The sequence below is a fragment of the Pristiophorus japonicus genome, chromosome 9 (assembly GCF_044704955.1).
Source record: "Pristiophorus japonicus isolate sPriJap1 chromosome 9, sPriJap1.hap1, whole genome shotgun sequence".
In the NCBI taxonomy this organism is placed as follows: Eukaryota; Metazoa; Chordata; class Chondrichthyes; family Pristiophoridae; genus Pristiophorus; species Pristiophorus japonicus.
The window spans coordinates 27,785,927-27,806,476 of NC_091985.1; the positions used below are offsets into that span (position 1 = coordinate 27,785,927).

Consider the following 20,550-nt stretch of genomic DNA (forward strand, 5'->3'; position numbering starts at 1 on the left):
TACTGCCACCCTCCCGACCACGTTGTGTCCTATCCCTCACCTCCTCTCCCATGTTATTGGCCTTTAATTCCTCACTCTCTTATCTGTCCGGTTCCCATCCTTGCACCCGTTAGCATTCCCATGTGCTGTATCCCCCAATCCCTATTGGCCTCTGACTCTCCCATCCTTTTTTCCCCTTCAACTTTCACCTAACTCGTCCCATATGTCTGTGTCTGATTCCAAGTCTGCCCACGTGACAACAACTCTGTCTCTCAGTCAATTCGTCTGCCACTAAATGTAAGTTATTTTTGTAATATTTTAAATCTTAAAAAAATTAATCTGTTAATTTTGATCTCTTAAATATTAATGAATTAATTCAAACCCGCTCTGGCTCGAGGTGCTTTCATTTTAATTAAATAATTTGTGGCAAACCTCTGTTTAGAAATGATTTTTTGTAATGTATGCACCGGAGAGTATGCTCTCAGGTTTGTAGAGCTTGTTGCGGCCTGGAGGGTGGTGCGCGGGGCAGTCCCGTGCAATAAGTTTTTAAGTGGTTGACGGGCTCCCAGGCCGTCTGCAATTTCTGTGGTCTGGAAGAGTCCGTGTTCCATGTCTGTGTACATTGTGCGAGGTTGCAGCCCCTCTTCCATTATTTGAAGGTGTTGCTCCCTCGATTTCTGGTTGCACTTCAGTCCCACACTCCTGATCTTTGGGCACCCTGTGCAAAGGGGAGCGGGCAGTTCGGAGGGCCTCCCTGTGGGACTGCTCCTGGGCATGGCCAGGGTAACCATTAGCAGGTCCAAGCAGCGGGCGGTCGAGGGGGCTGTTCAGCCTGCTTCCGTGGCTACATTCGCGCCAGGGTGTCCCTGGAGATGGAGCATGTGGTGTCTATTGGTACGCTCGCGGCCTTCTGCGAGAAGTGGGCACCGGAGGGACTGGAGTGCATCATTACAACAGGGAGCAGAATTTTAATTTGATCTGTTAAAGTTCCCTTTAATGTTTAGTTGGTGATTTGTGGGTTCTAGTGTCGGCTTTATCTGTTTATTTAAAAATAGTTGTAGAGCTTAACCAGTCACATGATGTTCACAAGACTCAATAAAACCCCAGTCAGTTGGGTCTAGGTTATGAATGATGAGGTATGCAGTTGTGAGCCTAGTGGATGAACTGGTAAAGTATAGCATGATTGTTAAACCTTTGTTGATAAACCAACTAGTTCTTAATAGTAATGTGTTGCTATGAATTCTTAAGCAAATACATTACAATTTTCATCTTTTTAAAATTAATCTACCTTTGAATTGTTTCGATAACTTTCTATCTTTTTTTTGGACACCATGTTTTTATTCAATTAACCCACTGCAGGATCACTCCTGTTGAAGGCTCATTTTTAATTAATTAATTCATTTGTGGAAACCTTGAGATCTGAGGCCAAAATGATTTATTTCTGATTGGCTCTATTTCTTCCATTTGATCTTTTATTTATTTTATTCATTCTCGGGACGTGGACTTCATTGGCAAGGCCGGCAATTTTTGCCCATCCCATAGTTTCTCCTGAGGAAGGTGGTGGTGGGCCTTCTTCTTGAAGCCCTGGTAGCGGTTTGCTGCAGCTTCAAGCCCTGACCTTTCAGCATCCCGCCAGGGCCACCTGTGTCCACTTTGGTGTTGCACTCTCCCTATTCCTCTGTAGCTTCTTACACTTGGGTCCTGCTCTGTCTCCAGATCAAACCCTCCATCCAACTCTATTCCTCTCCATTTAGATTTTAGATGTATTTGAAACTGCAGCACCTGTATGTGCCCCATCTTATGTAAAGGATTCAGAAGGAGACCAAACCAATCTGGTGTATAGCGAGTATATTTTATTAGTAGCAGATTTACAAGAATATATAGAAGCTACAGATTCAACAAGCAGACTCAGTGGCAAAGCACAATTCTTGCGTACAAGAATGGCCTCCTACCTCAACAAGTCAAAGCGATGAATACTATGGAAACAATGTTCCCCAATCCTGTTGGGAGGAGTGTTGACATCCGGAATTCTTCCTTCTCTCCCTCAATATGTGGAACTTGTACCATGCCTTATGCCTCGCCTTATCTCCTAGAATCCTAATCCCATCTTGTAATTCACATTCTTTTCATCTAGCCATCATCTCTTGGTCAATAGCCTCTGAATGTGCGCAGACGCACATGTCATCCGCGTACTGTAGTTCGATGACAGAGGATGGGACGACCTTGGATCTAGCCTGGAGGCGACGAAGGTTGAATGGGTTCTATAGTTTAGTTCTACTCCAGCGGGGAGCTTGTTGAGAGCGAAATGGAGCATTGCAGCTGTTATGTCTCAAATAAAGTAATGTAACTGAGTACTGTAGACGTGAGTAAGTGTGACCTTAGTTCCTTTATTTTGACTCCAGAGTGTTGGTACAGCTTGGGAGGCCTGCTTATATACCGTGCTCCCAAGGGATGCTGGGATCCCTTGGGATGCCAACAGGTACGTCGTCTGGTGGCGGTACAGTACTGGTTACATAGGGTTGCATACATAACATCACTCCCTCCCAAAGTCAATAGTACACTTATTTACAGGGTGAGACGATCTGGGGCCTTTTGCTCCCTAATTGATCGTCTTGGTACAAATGCAGGTGTAGGTGAGATGATTGGTTCTTCGCTGGACTGCTGTGCAGCTGGCCTTGCTGGGCTTCTGGGAATGGTGAGTTCAGCTTCGTGGTCAACCGTGATGTCAGTTACCACTTGTGTGTGTGTTGCAGGGTCGAAGTTGGTGGTGTCCTCTTCGGGTTGCTCGTGGGTCTGTGAATCGCAGTTCGGTTTGCTCCAAAAGCTTTCTGCAACTTAGTCCATTTGCGAGTTTGACCTGAAACACCCTACTCCCTTCTTTGGCTATGACAGTGCCAGCAAGCCACTTGGGACCATGTCGATAGTTGAGTACAAATACAGGGTCATTGACTTCAATATCGCGTGACAAATTTGTGCGATCATGGTACATGCTTTGTTGATACCGCCTGTCCTCAACGTGATCATGGAGATCAGGGTGGACAAGAGAGAGCCTTGCTTTGAGCGCCCTTTTCATGGGCAGCTCGGCTGGGGGAACCTCGGTGAGCGAGTGGGGTCTGGCGCGGTAGCTGAACAGGACTTGGGACAGGCGGGTCTGTAGGGAGCCTTCCGACACGCGTTTCAAGCTTTGCTTGATGGTTTGGACTACCCGTTCTGCCTGGCCGTTAGATGCGGGCTTGAACGGGGTAGATGTGACGTGCTTGATCCCATTGCGGGTCATGAATTCCTTGAATTCAGCACTGGTGAAGCACGTCCTATTGTCGCTGACAAACGTGCGTGGCAAACATGGCTCGTAGGCTTTCGATGGTGGCAGTGGCCGTGCTTACAGACATTATTACACACTCAATCCATTTTGAATAAGCATCCACAACAAACAAAAACATTTTTCCTAGAAACGGGCCAGCAAAGTCAACGTGGATCCTGGACCACGGTTTGGATGGCCATGACCAGTGCCTCCCTGGGTGCACTGCTCAGTTGAGAGCAAGTGTTGCATTGGCGCACGCATGACTCCAAATCTGAGTCGATGCCGGGCCACCACACATGGGACCTGGCTATAGCTTTCATCATTACTATGCCTGGGTGGGTACTGTGTAGGTCGCATATGAACATTTCCCTGCCTTTCTTTGGCAAAACTAAGTGTGACCTTAGTTCCTTTATTTTGACTCCAGAGTGTTGGTACAGCATGGGAGGCCTGCTTATATACCGTTCTTCCAAGGAATGCTGGGATCCCTTGGGACTCCAACAGGCATGCCCTCTGGTGGCGGTGTAATACTGGTTGCATAGGGTTGCATACATAGCAGCAGCAAGGAAGATCGAGATGAGCGTTGGTGCGATGACACAGCCCTGATTGACCCCAGTCTGGATGTGGATTGGGTCTGTGGTGGATCCATTGGTCAGGATCACAGCTTGCATGTCATTGTGGAACAGGTGGAGGATGGTGACAAATTTTGGGGGCAGCCGAAACGGAGGAGGACGCTCCATAGTCCCTCACGGTCAAAGGCTTTTGTGAGGTCAAAGAAGGCCATGTAGAAGGGTTGGTGCTGTTCCCTGCTTGTAGTCCGCATGCCCGACACGAGACTCTCAAAGCAAGCGCTCAACTCGGAACTCCTACATGGCAAGCGAGCCCCAGGTGGGAGAGGAATTGTTTCAAGGACACCCTCAAAGCCTTCTTGATAAAGTGCAACATCCCCACCGACACCTGGGAATCCCTGGCCCAAGACTGCCCCAAGTGGAGGAAGAGCATCCGGGGAGGGCGTTGAGCACCTTGAGCCTGGTTGCCGAGAGCATGCAGAAACCAAGCGCAGACAGTGGAAGGAGCGTGCGGCAAACCAGACTCCCCCCCCACCCTTTCCTTCAACCACAGTCTGTCCCACCTGTGACAGAGACTGTAATTCCCGTATTGGACTGTGCAGTCATCTGAGAACTCACTTTTAGAGTCTTCCTCGATTTCGAGGGACTGCCTATGATGATGATGATGGTCAATAGCCTATTGTGGAGGATTGGTAGCTACTGGACTTAATCTAGAGGGAGGCATCCTTGAGGGGCTGGTTGAATAATGAATAGTGTTTCTACATCAGTTATTGTTAAACAGCGAGCTGGGGTTGCTCAGCTATCCTTCTGAAATGGTTAATGATTTGTAAAAGCAGCTACAGAGCCTATTTCAAAAGCATGCTGGGATACTTAGCCATCTCCGATAATGTGCGCTATCTAAATAAGCATTTTTTTTTTAAGGTGTTGTAGGCTATATCTTACACTTAGTCTGCCTCCGTCAACTCTCCCACACCCATACCCGCCAATATCCACTACCAGTCTCCACAGTACCCACTGTACATCTCAAAGTTATTATCTTCCACCCACTGCTCCCCAATACCCACTAAACCCGAATACACACCAGCAAACATTTCACTTGATGGCAGCTAATACTTACCTGGTACTGCTTATCATGTTCCTGATTTTGTTTAATTGCTTTGAACAACTCCTCACAAGTTAACGGGATTATCCCTCTGTCCCGACCATAACCGACCATGGTGTAGCTCTTTCCTGAGCCGGTCTGACCATAGGCTAACAGTGTAGCATTGTAACCTTTCCACGCATTGTTCAACACTCCTTGGCCAAGATCACCGAACATCCTTCTCTAAGAAATCAAATTTTAAACAGAATTCAGCATTTTTCTTTTCCCCCCCCATTTTCTGCCCCTTCTTTCCTTAGAAAACTGGTGTTGGAAATTAACTGTGTCTACCCGCCTTGGTTCCGTAACCATTAATATCCTTGCCTAACAAAAACCTTAGTTTTTAAATTTTCAATTGACCCACAGCCTCAACAGCTTTTTGGGGGACAGAGTTCCAGATTTCCATTACCCTTTGTGTGAAGAAGTGCTTCCTGACATCACTCCCGAATGGCCTAGCTCAAATTTTAAGGTTATGCCCCCTTGTTCTGGATTCTCCCACCAGAGGAAATATTTTCTTTATCTACTCTATTAAATCCTTTAATCATCTTAAACACATTAATTAGACCACCCCTTAATCTCTATACTCAGGGAATACAAGCATAGACTATGCAAACTGTCCTCATAATTTAACCTTTCCAGCTCCTGTATCATTATGGCGAACCTGTGTTGTATCCACTCCAAGGACAATATATCCTTCCTGAGGAGGGGAGCCCAGAACTGAACACTGTGCTCCAGATGGAGTCTAAGCAGAGCTCTGTACAGCTGTGACATCACTTCCTCCCCTTTGTATTCCATCCCTCTTGAGATAAAGGCCGACATTATATTAGCTCTTTCAATTATTTTTTGTGCCTGTCCACTAGATTTGAGTGATTTCTGTACTTGTGCCTCTAAATCTCTGCTCCTCCAAAGTTCCTAGCTTCTCGCCATTTAGAAAATACTCTGATCTGTGAGAGATCAAGTACCACACTAAGCAACACTTGAGCTATCAGGCAAGCATCAACATTCTGCCTTGTGGCATTCCACGTTATCAGAATGGTCCTGTGACAGGAACCCTAGCATCAGCCTTTAATGCCTCATTTAGCCTTGTTCTCGTTTGTGGTGCATTGACTGGGGAGAATAGAGAAAAGAGAAGATACAGCTTCAAAGAGAGATATGTACCCTTCCAAAAAATTAACCCAAAGGTAACAAGGCGTCTGTCCTTAAATGAGGACAGAGAGGCCAGACCATCTTTCATGTAGTGGCTGTGATGTTGCGAATTACAGGTTCCACGAGTTAAGAGAGAACCTCAACTTATTAGACGATCACAACTCGTATCAGCACAGAATATAAAAGGTCAAGAAAAAGCCACTCAGTTCAACAAGATAATCTTAAGAAAAACACGTTACTAGAATTTCCTACAGGTTCACCTTGTCCCAAACATACTGTGATAAAATGTCACAGGGAGTTTGAAAATAAATACTGTCACTTGAAATTAATCTTTCTGTGCCTCATCTGTAGTATGGCACTTACAGCAATGCAATACTCCCTCAGTACTGTACTGAATAGTCAGCTTAGATCATGGGCACTAAATAAGGTTAACACTAGACTGTATTAACAAAAGTCTGGTCCTGTCCCTGATCAGTGGTACGAACCTACCTGGTCTGCGTATCTGCTAGTAGGTCCATCTGGAATAAGAATTCCCTCCTCGTTTTTAACAAACCCACTGTGTGACCAGTAGGACAGGTCGAATGTAAAAGTTTTTGTGTTGTTCCGATTTCGGGGATCCCAAATTGTGATGTTGTTTGAAGCCTCGGAGATAATGCAACAGCTTCCTGCATCCTTCTCTGTCTGTTACAATTAATAACAAAACAAAGATATGTGGGGTTACACTCTATTAAAAAATTGTTAATCAAATATACGTTGACGTGGAAATATTTGCAACAGTGCGCGAGGAACATTCAGAACAACTTTAGGTTCAGGAGATTAAAGATTATTCTCTATATCCAGCTGATGGAAGGTAAGGTTAGATATCTCATAATGTCACCAGTGGAGGCCCAATGTGCCATATCCTGAGGAGAGACTAGCATAGACAATAATTATTGGCAGGCTTTGTGGCAGTGGAGAACATCACAGAACATGCTGTGTACAGGAGCCCAAAAGACAATGAGTTAAAAAAGTACGTTAAAATATCAAGGCTGTTCGAGCCCTGCTTGACTTCGGTCTGGACGTGGATTGGGTCTGTGGTGGATCCGTTGGTCAGCCGACACCTGGAAGTCATCACACCAACCCTCTTCTTGATCTTCCTCGCTGCCATGCTCCACCTTACACTCAACAAGCTCCCCGCTGGAGTGGAACTAAACTACAGAACCAGTGTGAACCTGTTCAACCTTCGTCGTCTCCAGGCCAGATCCAAGACCGGCCCAACCTCTGTCGTCGAGCTACAGTACATGGATGACGCTTGCGCCTGCGCACATTCAGACACTGAACTCCAAGTCATAGTCAACATCTTCACTGAGGCGTAGAAAGTATGGGCCTTACAGTAAACATCCGTAAGACAAAGGTCCTCCACCAAGCTGACCCCACCACACAGCACTGCCCACCAGTCATCAAGATCCATGGTGCGACCCTGGACAATGTGGACCACTTTCCATACCTTGGGAGCCTATTATTAGTAAGGGCAGACATTGGCGACGCGGTTCAACAACGCCTCCAGTGCACCAGTGCAGCCTTCGGCCACCTGAGGAAGAGAATGTTCTAAGATCAGGCCCTCAAATCTGGCAACAAGCTTATGGTCTACAGGGCTGTAGTGAGAAGGAGGAACTGAAGGATATCCTTATTAGGCGGGAAATTGTGTTAGGGAAATTGATGGGATTGAAGGCCGATAAATCTCCAGGGCCAATTAGTCTGCATCCCTGGGTACTTAAGGAAGTGACCCTAGAAATAGTGGATGCATTGGTGATCATTTTCCAACAGTCTATCAACTCTGGATCAGTTCCTATGGACTGGAGGGTAGCTAATGTAACACCACTTTTTAAAAAGGGAGGGAGAGATAAAGCGGGTAATTATAGACCGGTTAGCCTGACATCAGTAGTGGGGAAAATGTTGGAATCAATTATTAAGGATAAAATAGCAGCGCATTTGGAAAGCAGTGACAGAATCGGTCCAAGTCAGCATGGATTTATGAAGGGGAAATCATGCTTGACAAACCTTCTGGAATTTTCTGAGGATGTAACTAGTAGAGTGGACAAGGGAGAACCAGTGGATGTGGTGTATTTGGACTTTCAAAATGCTTTCGACAAGGTCCCACACAAGAGATTGGTGTACAAAATCAAAGCACATGGTATTGGGGGTAATATACTGACGTGGATAGGGAACTGGTTGGCAGACAGGAAGCAGAGAGTCCGGATAAACAGGTCCTTTTCAGAATGGCAGGCAGTGATTAGTGGCGTGCTGCAGGGTTCAGTGCTGAGACCCCAGCTCTTTACAATATACATCAATGATTTGGATGAAGGAATTGAGTGTAATATCTCCAAGTTTGCAGATGTCACTAAACTGGGTGGCGGTGTGAGCTGTGAGGGGGACGCTAGGAGGCTGCAGGGTGACTTGGACAGGTTAGGTGAGTGGGCAAATGCATGGCAGATGCAGTATAATGTGGATAAATGTGAGGTTATCCACTTTGATGGCAAAAACGCGAAAACAGAATATTATCTGAATGGCAGCAGATTAGGAAAAGGGGAGGTGCAACGAGACCTGGGTGTCATGGTTCATCAGTCATTGAAAGTTGGCATACAGGTACAGCAGGCGGTGAAGAAGGCAAGTGGTATGTTGGCCTTCATAGCTAGGGGATTTGAGTATAGGAGCAGGGAGGTCTTACTGCAGTTGTACAGGGCCTTGGTGAGGCCTCACCTGGAATATTGTGTTCAGTTTTGGTCTCCTAATCTGAGGAAGGATGTTCTTGCTATTAAGGGAGTGCAGCGAAGGTTCACCTGACTGATTCCCGGGATGGCAGGACTGACATACGAGGAGAGACTGGATCAACTGGGCCTTTATACATTGGAGTTTAAAAGGATGAGAGGGGATCTCATAGAAACATATAAGATTCTGACAGGACGGGCAGGTTAGATGCGGGTAGAATGTTCCCGATGTTGGGTAAGTCTAGAACCAGGGGACACAGTCTTAGGATTCGGGGTAGGCCATTTAGGTACTGAGATGAGGAGAAACTTCTTCAATCAGAGAGTTGTTAACCTGTGGAATTCCCTGCCGCAGAGAGTTGTTAATGCCAGTTCATTGGATATATTCAAGCGGGAGTTAGATATGGCCCTTACGGCTAAGTGGGTCAAGGGGTATGGAGAGAAAGCAGTAAAGGGGTACTGAGGTGAATGATCAGCCATGATCTTATTGAATGGTGGTGCAGGCTCGAAGGGCTGAATGGCCTACTCCTGCACCTATTTTCTATGGCCCCAAGTTTCCACATGATTTGCTCCTGATTTTTAGGAGCAACTGGTGGAGAACGGAGTATCTTAGAAATCGGAATTCTCCACATTTAAGTTTTCTGCAGTTCTAGTCAGGTAGAACAGTTTCACTTTTGAACAGAATTTTTTTTTCCAAAAGGGGACGTGTCCGGCCACTGACGCCTGATTTGAAAATTTCCAAAGTGAAAACGTACTCCAAACTAACTTAGAATGGAGCAAGTGAAGATTTTTGTAGGCTTGAAAAAACCTTGTCCACACATTAAAAAATCAGGCGCAGGTTACAAATTAGGCGTCGGGAACGAGGTGGGGGGGAGGGAAGTCATTACATTCTACAATAAATCCTTAGTTATACTTATACAAATATTATACAAATAAATCCAACCTGAATAAAAATTTATAAGCAAAGAAAAGATTAAATAAACCATGTTCCTACCTGTGTGAAAGTGCTTCAGGCAGGCCTTTCAGGCAGCGGTTTCCTGACGGCAGTGGGGGGGGGGGGGGGGGCGGAGGCAGTGAGAAGGCTGCAGGAAGCCTCAGAACTTGAGGCAGCCGTTCCCGTCGGGACCGACCGACAGCAGGGGGAGAAAGCTGGAAGAAGCCTCAGTGCTGATCATGGAAGGGCAATGTGGTTTTATTAAAAAATGTTAAAAATTGAACAACTACAAAGAATTTGAATAGTCTCAAACAAGTGCATGTGTCCCGTTTATCACAGTCTATCTTTAATTACAGAATGCACTCCCTCACACACAGAAATATCAAGAAAATTAAAATACAAGCCTTTGCAAGGGTTCAATAAACAAATTTTCACTTTTTCTGCAGCACTTTTGAAAATGGCCGAGTGCCAATGTTTACTTCAGACTGCGCGTGCGCGAACGCTCCAACGCGCACGCGCAGGGTTGCCGGCACGAAAAAAACTCATTTAAATTGTACCCACCCCCTCCTACTTACAAAATCAGCGCGAGTGGTAGGCTCCGCCCCCTGGGCACCGCGCCAAGCAGACATCGAGCTGCAAGGCGCTCGAGAATACCGCGTTTTTTTTCAGGCTCTGTTTTCGGCTCGAAAAACGGGCGCCCAGCTCGGAGGAGCGCCTGTTTTGCCGCGTGTGGAAATTTGGGGCCTATGTTTCTATGTTTTCTATGATACCTGTCCTCCTGTATGGCTCAGTTTCAGCCATGGCTCAGTTGATGGCTCATAGTGCGCAACAAAAATATATTCCAGTGAAAAAGAAGGGCGGCAAGAGAAGGGATAACCAGCCGTGGACAACCAAGGAAATAAAGGAAAGTATCAAATCAAAGACCAATGCGTATAAGGTGGCCAAGGTTAGTGGGAAATGAGAGGATTGGGAAAATTTTAAGCAACAGTAAAGAATGACTAAAAAAGCAATAAAGAAAGGGAAGATAGATTACGAAGGTAAACTTGCGCAAAACATAAAAACAGATAGTAAAAGCTTTTACAGATATATAAAACGGAAAAGAGTGACTAAAGTAAATGTTGGTCCCTTCGAAGATGAAAAGGGGGATTTAATAATGGGAAATGTGGAAATGGCTGAGACCTTAAACAATTATTTTGCTTCCGTCTTCACAGTGGAAGACACAAAAACCATGCCAAAATTTGCAGGCCACAGGAATGTGGGAAGGGAGGACCTGGAGACAATCACTATCACTAGGGGGGTAGTGCTGGACAGGCTAATGGGACTGAAGGTAGACAAGTCCCCTGGTCCTGATGAAATGCATCCCTGGGTATTAAAAGAGATGGCGGAAGTTATAGCAGATGCATTCGTTATAATCTACCAACATTCTCTGGACTCTGGGGAGGTACCAGCGGATTGGAAAGCAGCTAATGTAACGCCTCTGTTTAAAAAAGGGGGCAGGCAAAAGGCAGGTAACTATAGGCCGGTTAGTTTAACATCTGTAGTGGGGAAAATGCTTGAAACTATCATTAAGGAAGAAATAGCGGGACATCTAGATAGGAATAGTGCAATCAAGCAGACGCAGCATGGATTCATGAAAGGGAAATCATGTTTAACTAACTTACTGGAATTCTTTGAGGATATAACGAGCATGGTGGATAGAGGTGTACCGATGGATGTGGTGTATTTAGATTTCCAAAAGGCATTCGATAAGGTGCCACACAAAAGGTTACTGCAGAAGATAAAGGTACGCTGAGTCAGAGGAAATGTATTAGCATGGATAGAGAATTGGCTGGCGAACAGAAAGCAGAGAGTCGGGATAAATGGATCCTTTTCCGGTTGGAAATCAGTGGTTAGTGGTGTGCCACAGGGATCAGTGCTGGGACCACAACTGTTTACAATATACATAGATGACCTAGAAGAGGGGACAGAGTGTAGCGCAACAAAATTTGCAGATGACACTAAAATTAGTGGGAAAGCGGGCTGTATAGAGGACTCAGAGAGGTTGCAAGGAGATTTGGATAGGTTAAGCGAATGGGCTAAGGTTTGGAAGATGGAATACAATGTCGGAAAGTGTGAGGTCATCCACCTTGGGAAAAAAAAACAGTAAAAGGGAATATTATTTGAATGGGAAGAAATTACAACATGCTGCGGTGCAGAGGGACCTGGGGGTCCTTGTGCATGAATCCCAAAAGGTTAGTTTGCAGGTGCAGCAGGTAATCAGGAAGGCAAATGGAATGTTGGCCTTCATTGTGAGAGGGATGGAGTACAAAAGCAGGGAGGTCTTGCTGCAACTGTATAAGGTATTGGTAAGGCCGCACCTGGAGTACTGCGTGCAGTTTTGGTCACCTTACTTAAGGAAGGATATACTAGCTTTGGAGGGGGTACAGAGACGATTCACTAGGCTGATTCGAGAAATGAGTGGGTTACCTTATGATGATAGATTGAGTAGACTGGGTCTTTACTCCTTGGAGTTCAGAAGGATGAGGGGTGATCTTATAGAAACATTTAAAATCACGAAAGGGATAGACAGGATAGAGGCAGAGAGGTTATTTCCATTGGTAGGGGAGACTAGAACTAGGGGGCACAGCCTCAAAATACGGAGGAGCCAATTTAAAACCGAGTTGAGAAGGAATTTCTTCTCCCAGAGGGTTGTGAATCTGTGGAATTCTCTGCCCAAGGAAGCAGTTGAGGCTAGCTCATTGAATGTTTTCAAGTCAAAGATAGATAGATTTTTAACCAATAAGGGAATTAAGGGTTACGGGGAGAGGGCGGGTAAGTGGAGCTGAGTCCACGACCAGATCAGCCATGATCTTGTTGAATGGCGGAGCAGGCTCGAGGGGCTAGATGGCCTGCTCCTGTTCCTAATTCTTACGTTCTTATGATGGCAGTCTTGCCTCTGAGTCAGAAGGTTGTGGGTTCACTCCAGAGACTTGAGCATAAAAATCTAGGGTAACACTCCAGTGCAGTGCTGAGGGAGTGCTGCACTGTCGGAGGTGTCGTCTTTCGGATGAGACAGCACCTTCTTCGGTGGATGTAAACAATCCCATGGCACTATTTCAAAGTAGAGCATGGGAGTTATCTTTATTTATTTATCCCTCAAACAGAAGCACAAACACAGATTATCTGGTCATTATCACATTGCTGTTTGTGGGAACTTGCTGGGCGCAAATTGGTTGCCACGTTTGCTACATCCTACAGGGACAACACTCCAAAAGTACTTCATTGGCTGTGAGTCGCTTCGGGACATCCCGAGGTGATGAAAGGTGCTATAAAATGAGATTTTTTTCCCCCTCTATTTGAAAAAAATACATATCTGCAGTGGTTCACAAACTAGCTAAATGAGTGAATTACTGATCTAGTTAAGGTTTATAGGTTAAGAAAAGATAAGAGAATTGGGACAACCATATTCAAGGAGAAATAAATAAGAGAAATAACTTAAATGGCATGGGGCCTTTAATTGGACCAATACAAGAGCTAACATGCATGGGATTACATCAGTCACTTCATCAGGGGAAAACACCAAATTATATTCATGTTTTTCAATTCAATTCTCACCCAATGAACTTCTCATCTGACTGTGTGTATTTAAACTCTAATGTTGGTTCTGTATTACAGCACAACAACAATTTGCATTTATATAGCACCTTTAACAGTAAAACGTTCCAAGGTGTTTCACAGGAGCATGATCAAACAAAATGTGACACCAAGCCACAAAAGGAGAAATTAGGACAGGTGACCAAAAGCTTGGTCAAAGAGGTAGGTTTTAAGGAGTGATTTAAAGGAGGAGAGAGAGTTAGAGAGGCGGAGAGGTTTAGGGAGGGAATTCGAGAGCTTAGGGCCTCGGCAGCTAAAGTCACGGCCACCGATGGTGTAACAATTAAAATCGGGGTGCACGAGGCCAGAATTGGAGGAGTCCATATATCTCGGAGGGTTGTATGGGTGGAGGAAGTTACAGAGGTAGGGGGAGGGGCGGGCCGTGGAGGGATTTGAAACCAAGGGCCTACTTTAACCTCTGCTGGAAAATACCTGCAGCAATAAAATGCACAAGTACTATGCACCCAGCCTTAGTTTAATCGCTGCCGATGTGCACAGGTTCTTGCATTAAGTACTGTTCTGTTAATCACTTGAAATATTTAAAGAGTACCTACAGCTCTCACTCACCTGGTTAAAGGCTCGAACACGGACTGCCACTTTCACACTGTCTGCACTCAGCATATTTCATCCTTCCTTGCTGGGGAAACCAAGAAAAAACTTGCTAAATTAATAATGATGTGAATGGTGCCCCAGCTGCCTTGTTAGGCCTGGTATTAATTTCAGCACCAAATGCAGGTCGTCGCTTTTTAAACTTGAAAGCTGCTCACCGGGTTCTCCTTCTACATGACTTTCTCCTCTGTGAGCTGTGCTGTTATGGGTGGTGGTGCACAGAGGGAAGAGTATCTGGATGCCAGGTTGGTATCAAATGCATGGGGGAGGGAAGAGTTGGCTTATCACCTGTTGCCCAGCCAACAATCAGAAAGCAAAGTATCTCCGGAGACGTTGTGTACATTGAAACCTTCCCCTCTCGTAGGTCACCGGGCTTAAATGGCACGCATCTGTTCAGGGTAAGGGGGGGGAGAAAAAATGTAAATCGGAAATTTGAGTTTTTCTAGGCAAGTTACTGAATTTAACAAATAATTTTGAAATGGATAAAGCACATAAGGAAATGGTAAACTTGAAACCGATCTATCACATAAGGAAAAAAATAGACAGCATCGCTGGTGACTGAATTGTTGCATGGGATCCCGAAATTAGTTTAGAACCAACTTATACATTTTAATATGAAGAGAAATAAAGTGCAATTGAAAAACAATCTTACTCCCGACTTAGTCTGGTTGCCTTTAGAGATGATGTGTAGAATTTACCAATATCTTGCAAAGATTCCAGGTATCTTTCCCCTACAAAGGAGAAGAATCCCTTTCTGGGCTTTTAAAATGAGTTTATAGGGGCAGACGAAGCCTGTGGGGGATAAAAGGGGATTCATTCATGGAGACCCCCCCCCCCCCCCCCAGTGTTTGGACTCATAAGAAAGGGAATTCAAAATGGACCTAAATTACAGAAGCTTGTGATCCCCTAAACATCTATGGGAAGGAGCATATCAATTTTAAGATTCTACAACATTTTGGCTGCGAAAAAAAGAGTTACCAAATACAGGAGGTGGAGCCAACGTCTGAAGCAAATTCATGTATTAAGGATCCCAGACTGTCTGGGGGAACGATTCACCCTCTAAGAGATAATCGAATTACCCAATCAAGCACAATGGAAATCATGGTCAGAAAAACTGGACAATCCTAAAACAATGCAAAACCAGTGATAGCACATTCTCACACCCTAATCGAGTTACTGCTGACAAAGGAGACATTTGAAAATCAATGGACAGAACAGTTTAAACAGAGCCCAAGAGATTTGATGGGAGATAACAGAGCATTTTTTTGGGGGATATATCTATCTCCCAGTTTTACAAGGAAAGACTAGCAGAACACAAAGCTAGCAGAACAGAGACTGGAACAGAAAAAAACTAGCAGAACACAGAAACTAGCAGTACACAGGAGAGAAGCAGAAAAACTAGGAGAACACAGGAGAGAAGCAGAACACAGACTGGAAGTCGCACAGACTGGAACGCAGACAGAAACAAGCAGCTGGAGCTGGGAGTGAAGAAATGGAGTAGTGAAGGAAACTACAAGAAATCGTCAAGGACCGACCGAGCACGAGTCAGCAACCAAATTGACAACCACTCTACAATCTACTTCTGAACGACCCAACGGGGGAGAAATTACCAAAAGGGACCAACTAAAACTATTCCTAACCAAAGAAAGTGGGTACTTACCCCATACATCCAAAACGTAACTTAGCGCATCAACAGACGCACCCCAACCGAAGACTACGCAGTCCGAAGTCCTCTCCTCCGTCCGGGGTACGGCTAGCCTAGAAGGCCAAGTGCAGCAAACCCCGAAACCGTGATTCACCGGCAACTGTCTAAAGGGATTGGTGCGCATAGCCCCTGAACCCTCAGAGCTATAACTTAGTTAGTTAGGGGAATTGGGAGGGGGGAGGCTGGGATAACTTGTGTAAATGTATCTGCATTCTCCTCTATACCCCATTTAGAGTTTAAGCTGTATTCTTTTCCCCACAGGCTGTAATTTGACATTTTATTCAATGTGTTGTACCCCTCAGTGTGTATTGGTCTGTGTGTGTTATTAAAGGTGTGCCTTTTACTTTTTAAACACAATAAAGCCATACCTGCTTCCTACCTTGAAACCGATTATCTGTCAAAGTGTGTCACAGTCCCTTCATAATCCCAGTGTCTAGAACCAAGGGTGTGGGAGCGATTCAGAACTGCTCATATAAGGTCAGAAGGGAAAGCTGACCCCTTGAAAACCTCCCCTTACAGGTGTTACTCTAAAACTGGACACAGTCAAGACAACATTTTAAACCATTGACCCATGTTGAAAATGACTGATAGTAATAAATTAAACCTGTAAGATTTTATTTTTGTTTAAAGAAAGACTTGCATTTATATAGCGCCTTTCATGACCACCGGACGACCCAATGTTTTACAGCCAACGAAGTACTTTTTTTTGTAGTCACTGCTGTAACCTTCTTCTTAGGCAGTCCCTCGTATCGAGGATGCCTTGCTTCCACACCAAAAAATTTACAGGTGTTACAATGAGGGACCTGATATTCCAGATCCCAAACTACAGATTGAAAGGTGGAAGATGCCTGTGCGTGGATTTTTTTAATGTGTGGTGGCCGTTGCACACCAGCCACCATACGGGTTTGAGAGAGCTAGGTCTTAGTTCAGTGGCAAGGATTAACCAAGACAACTGGAGACCAGCTCTGCTGCACGGGCCTAGTGTGCACACATCACAGCGTGGGCTGGCCCGTGCTGCCCCTTGGCCCTCGCCTCTTCTGGGCCCTGATCTCGTCGCTCCACAATCTCTCGCCGCTCCATCGCCCCGACCTCACTGCTCCGACTGTACGTGCCCACGCTCCAATCAGTGACCTGGATTATAATGACGTCCGATCCAGTCGCCCTCCTCCGAGTCGTCGCCTTCCTGAAGCGGCTCCGCTGCTCCCTTCAGTGGCATGCCTCCACGCCGCTCCTCCTACAGCGCCGACCCATGGTCGATACTCCTCTGCAGGTCGGCCCGGCACTGTTGTAATGTGGGAAAGGCGGCAACCAATTTGCACACAGCAAGGTCCCACAAACAGCAATGTGATAATGACCAGATAATGTTTTAATGATGTTGGTTGAGGGATAAATATTGGCCAGGACACCAGGGTAAACTCCTCTACTCTTTGAAATAGTGCCATGGGATTTTTTCCATCCACCCGAGGGGCAGACGGGGCCTCGGTTTAACGTCTCATCCTAAAGACAGATAGTTAAACATTAACATAATGGAACCTCAAATTTTATTCATTGATTAACCATCAGCTATATGACAGAAAACTGGTCAATTTGGGGGGGAAATTCAGCTCTGATTCAACAGAATACAGGTAGATCTGCAGATGAACTTGGAGATCCTTGGTACATTTATTATAGTATTTCCAAATCATTATGTGTCTAAAAGATAAGAAAACCATGTCAAACAAAAAACATCCCTCTTCTTACTTTATACCAAACAAGTATCAGACCAGTCAACTTAATAATACAATTATAACACCCTTAGGACCTCCCTTCTCTAGGTACCTCGTCCTGTGCACTCAGTCCTCGAGACTCTTGACTTCCGTGCTTTTCCCCCTCATGCTGGCTTGTCCTATCCAGTCCAGTCCAGTCAGTGGTCCAGCTATCTTACCCATGCATCCTGGAGATGTTTTTCCAAACCCTACTACAACTCTTCAATGCCGCTTGAAAACCCATCTCTTCAACTGTGCCTTGTCCACTACCCCAAATGCTTCTTCATACTGGTGCAAAGATCTGACCCCCCCCCCCCTCTCACTCTGTGCTGAAGTTTCGGGATCATGTCATAGGTATTATGGAAGTGCATGTTGTTATAATCAGCTAAGACTTTAAATAAAACCTTTTAGCTTCTAGCTTGAATTGGAAGTCTGTGAAGTCATCCCACAACTATTTTGACCCCTGTAATGTTGACAGAACACACTGATCATGCCAGCCTTTTTTGGGCATACCCTGAATTTCTATGCATCCTTGTGTAAGGGTATGTTCAGCAGTGTTTTGCTTTTGTACAAAGACTAACAGGTATGTTAGTTAGGAGGGATTAAGTAGAGAGGGATTAAGATGGAGGCCATTATTTTAAAAAAAACTACAACGGGTGAATTTCCCGTTACCCATGACACTGACTTCCCCCAATTTATTGTAAGGGTGTAATACTTATGGTCATGAACTGTTTGCATTCTATTAGCTGAAAAACATAAGGAATCTGATTAACCACCATTAATAAATGAAAATAGTTTAGAATGTTGATGGGAGTGATTTCCAGATCTGTTTTTTCTGTTCCATTTGAGGAGCCTATCATCTCTTGGGTTGGTAACAGAATGCTGGACAAGATTTAATAAAATAGAACCGCATTTAGACACATAAAAGCAGGATATTACTCAGCACGGTCAAGTCATATTCCATGCTGGAAGGACAATACTGGAGTCACCGTACTGGATGCAACGTAAATACCATTTGTAAGTCATCCAATTTCAGCAGGCCTGGAGTACTGCGTGCAGTTTTGGTCATCTTATTTAAGGAAGGATATACTGGCTTTGGAGGGGGTACAGAGACGATTCACTAGGCTGATTCCAGAGATGAGGGAGTTACCTTATGATGATAGATTGAGTAGACTGGGTCTTTACTCGTTGGAGTTCAGAAGGATGAGGGGTGATCTTATAGAAATATTTAAAATAATGAAAGGGATAGACAAGATAGAGGCAGAGAGGTTGTTTCCACTGGTCGGGGAGACTAGAACTAGGTGGGCACAGCCTCAAAATACAGGGGAGCCAATTTAAAACCGAGTTGAGAAGGAATTTCTTCTCCCAGAGGGTTGTGAATCTGTGGAATTCTTTGCCCAGGGAAGCAGTTGAGGCTAGCTCATTGAATGTATAAGGGAATTAAGGGTGACGGGGAGCGGGCGGGTAAATGGAGCTGAGTCCACGGCCAGATCAGCCATGATCTTGTTGAATGGCGGAGCAGGCTCGAGGGGCTAGATGGCCTACTCCTGTCCCTAATTCTTATGTTCTTATGTTCTCTTTCCGACAGGTTAAAGGACATACATTTATATAGCACCTTTCATGTCCTCAGGACATCCCAAAGCACTTTACAGTCAATGAAGTAGTTTTTGAAGTGCGGTCTTGGTGTAAAGTAGGAGAACACTGCAGCCAATTTGCACACAGCAAGCTCCAATAGCAATGAGATAAATGTTTTCTCCATTCCAGTTGCTTTTGAAATTACAAAATTGATTTTACTTCCCTCTTTGAAGCTGTCAATTCCTTGCTAGAGTACAATTCCAGTCACTGGTTGTCTTGCCGCATACAACCAAAAGAACATTAATCTAAACCTGGACAATAATTGAGCTATTTAACAGTGAAAGTCACAACAGTCTAATTCTGTTCCCGTCTGATAGCCATGTATGAGCATTTCCAACAGGAGTCACTGAATTGCAATCAGACACAAGAGCCATGACTAATTATTCACCCTCCCTAGCCCAAGGATGCTGAACTAGAAGACCCTTACTGCTGTCCTAGGTGTAATCACTCACTCAGCACATTGCCAATATTTTTACCACTAATAAATGAGTGTTTTTAAAAAAAAATGTTTTTTTAATTGCCCCAATCATTTTTCTTCAGGGTTGCTGGAAGCATTGTTCAGGAGATTAATCTTTAATTACTGGAGGCTCCAGGACAATCTGAGTATTCACTAGTGAATGAACAGTTTGAAGCTTTTGGGAATTAAGAGTGGGCTTTCATAGCATCATCAGCACAGGGACAAGCACGAGCCAATATCCTCCCTCCACTTTCAATCCAAATTCAGCAAGGCAACATAATTAAGGAAGGCAATTCAAACCAAACATTACAGGGTATATATGAGCATGGGATTTATAGACATTCTATTGTCCAGCAATCTTGGCACACACGCCTCATCATCATAGGCAGTCCCTCGGAATCGAGGAAGACTTGTTTCCACTCCTGAAGTGAGTTCTTTGGTGGCTGAACAGTCCAATACGAGAGCAACAGACTCTGTCAAAGGTGGTATAGATAGTCATTGAGGGAAGGGGTGGGTGGGACTGGTTTAGCGCACACTTTTTCCGCTGCCTGCGCTTGATTTCTGCACGCTCTTGGCATTGAGACTTGAGGTGCTCAGTGCCTCCCGGATGTACTTTCTCCACTTAGGGCGGTCTTTGGCCAGGGACTCCCAGGTGTCAGTGGGGATGTCGCACTTACCACAGAAAGGTGGAGTAGCAAAAAACCAAAAGTTTGAATTGCCTCCTGGCTGTAATGAGAGATAATATTTCGAACAGTATCCTTAATTATACTCAAATTTCTCCCACAAAACAGTGCTATCGGTTACCAATCAAGTTCATTGCATAGTGATGATTTCAGGAAGAAGCCAAATGTAGCTCAGGTGCCAAGAACATTGAGACTCTGGGTGAATTATCAGCTCTCTTGCCCGGCAAAAATAGTGCCGCCATGCCCCCAAAATGGTGGGCAGTGACCTACTGTTC

The 20,550-nt window shown here is 45.0% G+C and overlaps 1 protein-coding gene across 1 annotated transcript in view; it reads right to left on the reverse strand.

Annotated features, from left to right (window-relative positions):
• Positions 1–14,062, reverse strand: part of kif28 (kinesin family member 28) — a 79,090-nt gene extending 65,028 nt beyond the window's left edge. The window contains exons 1-3 of the mRNA XM_070890946.1: positions 14,009–14,062; positions 6,620–6,811; positions 4,964–5,170 (exon numbers count right to left, since the gene is read on the reverse strand). Of these exons, the coding sequence (XP_070747047.1) occupies positions 4,964–5,170; positions 6,620–6,811; positions 14,009–14,062 (453 nt within the window). The remainder of the gene's footprint in view (positions 1–4,963; positions 5,171–6,619; positions 6,812–14,008) is intronic.
• Between the last annotated feature and the right edge of the window lie 6,488 nt (positions 14,063–20,550).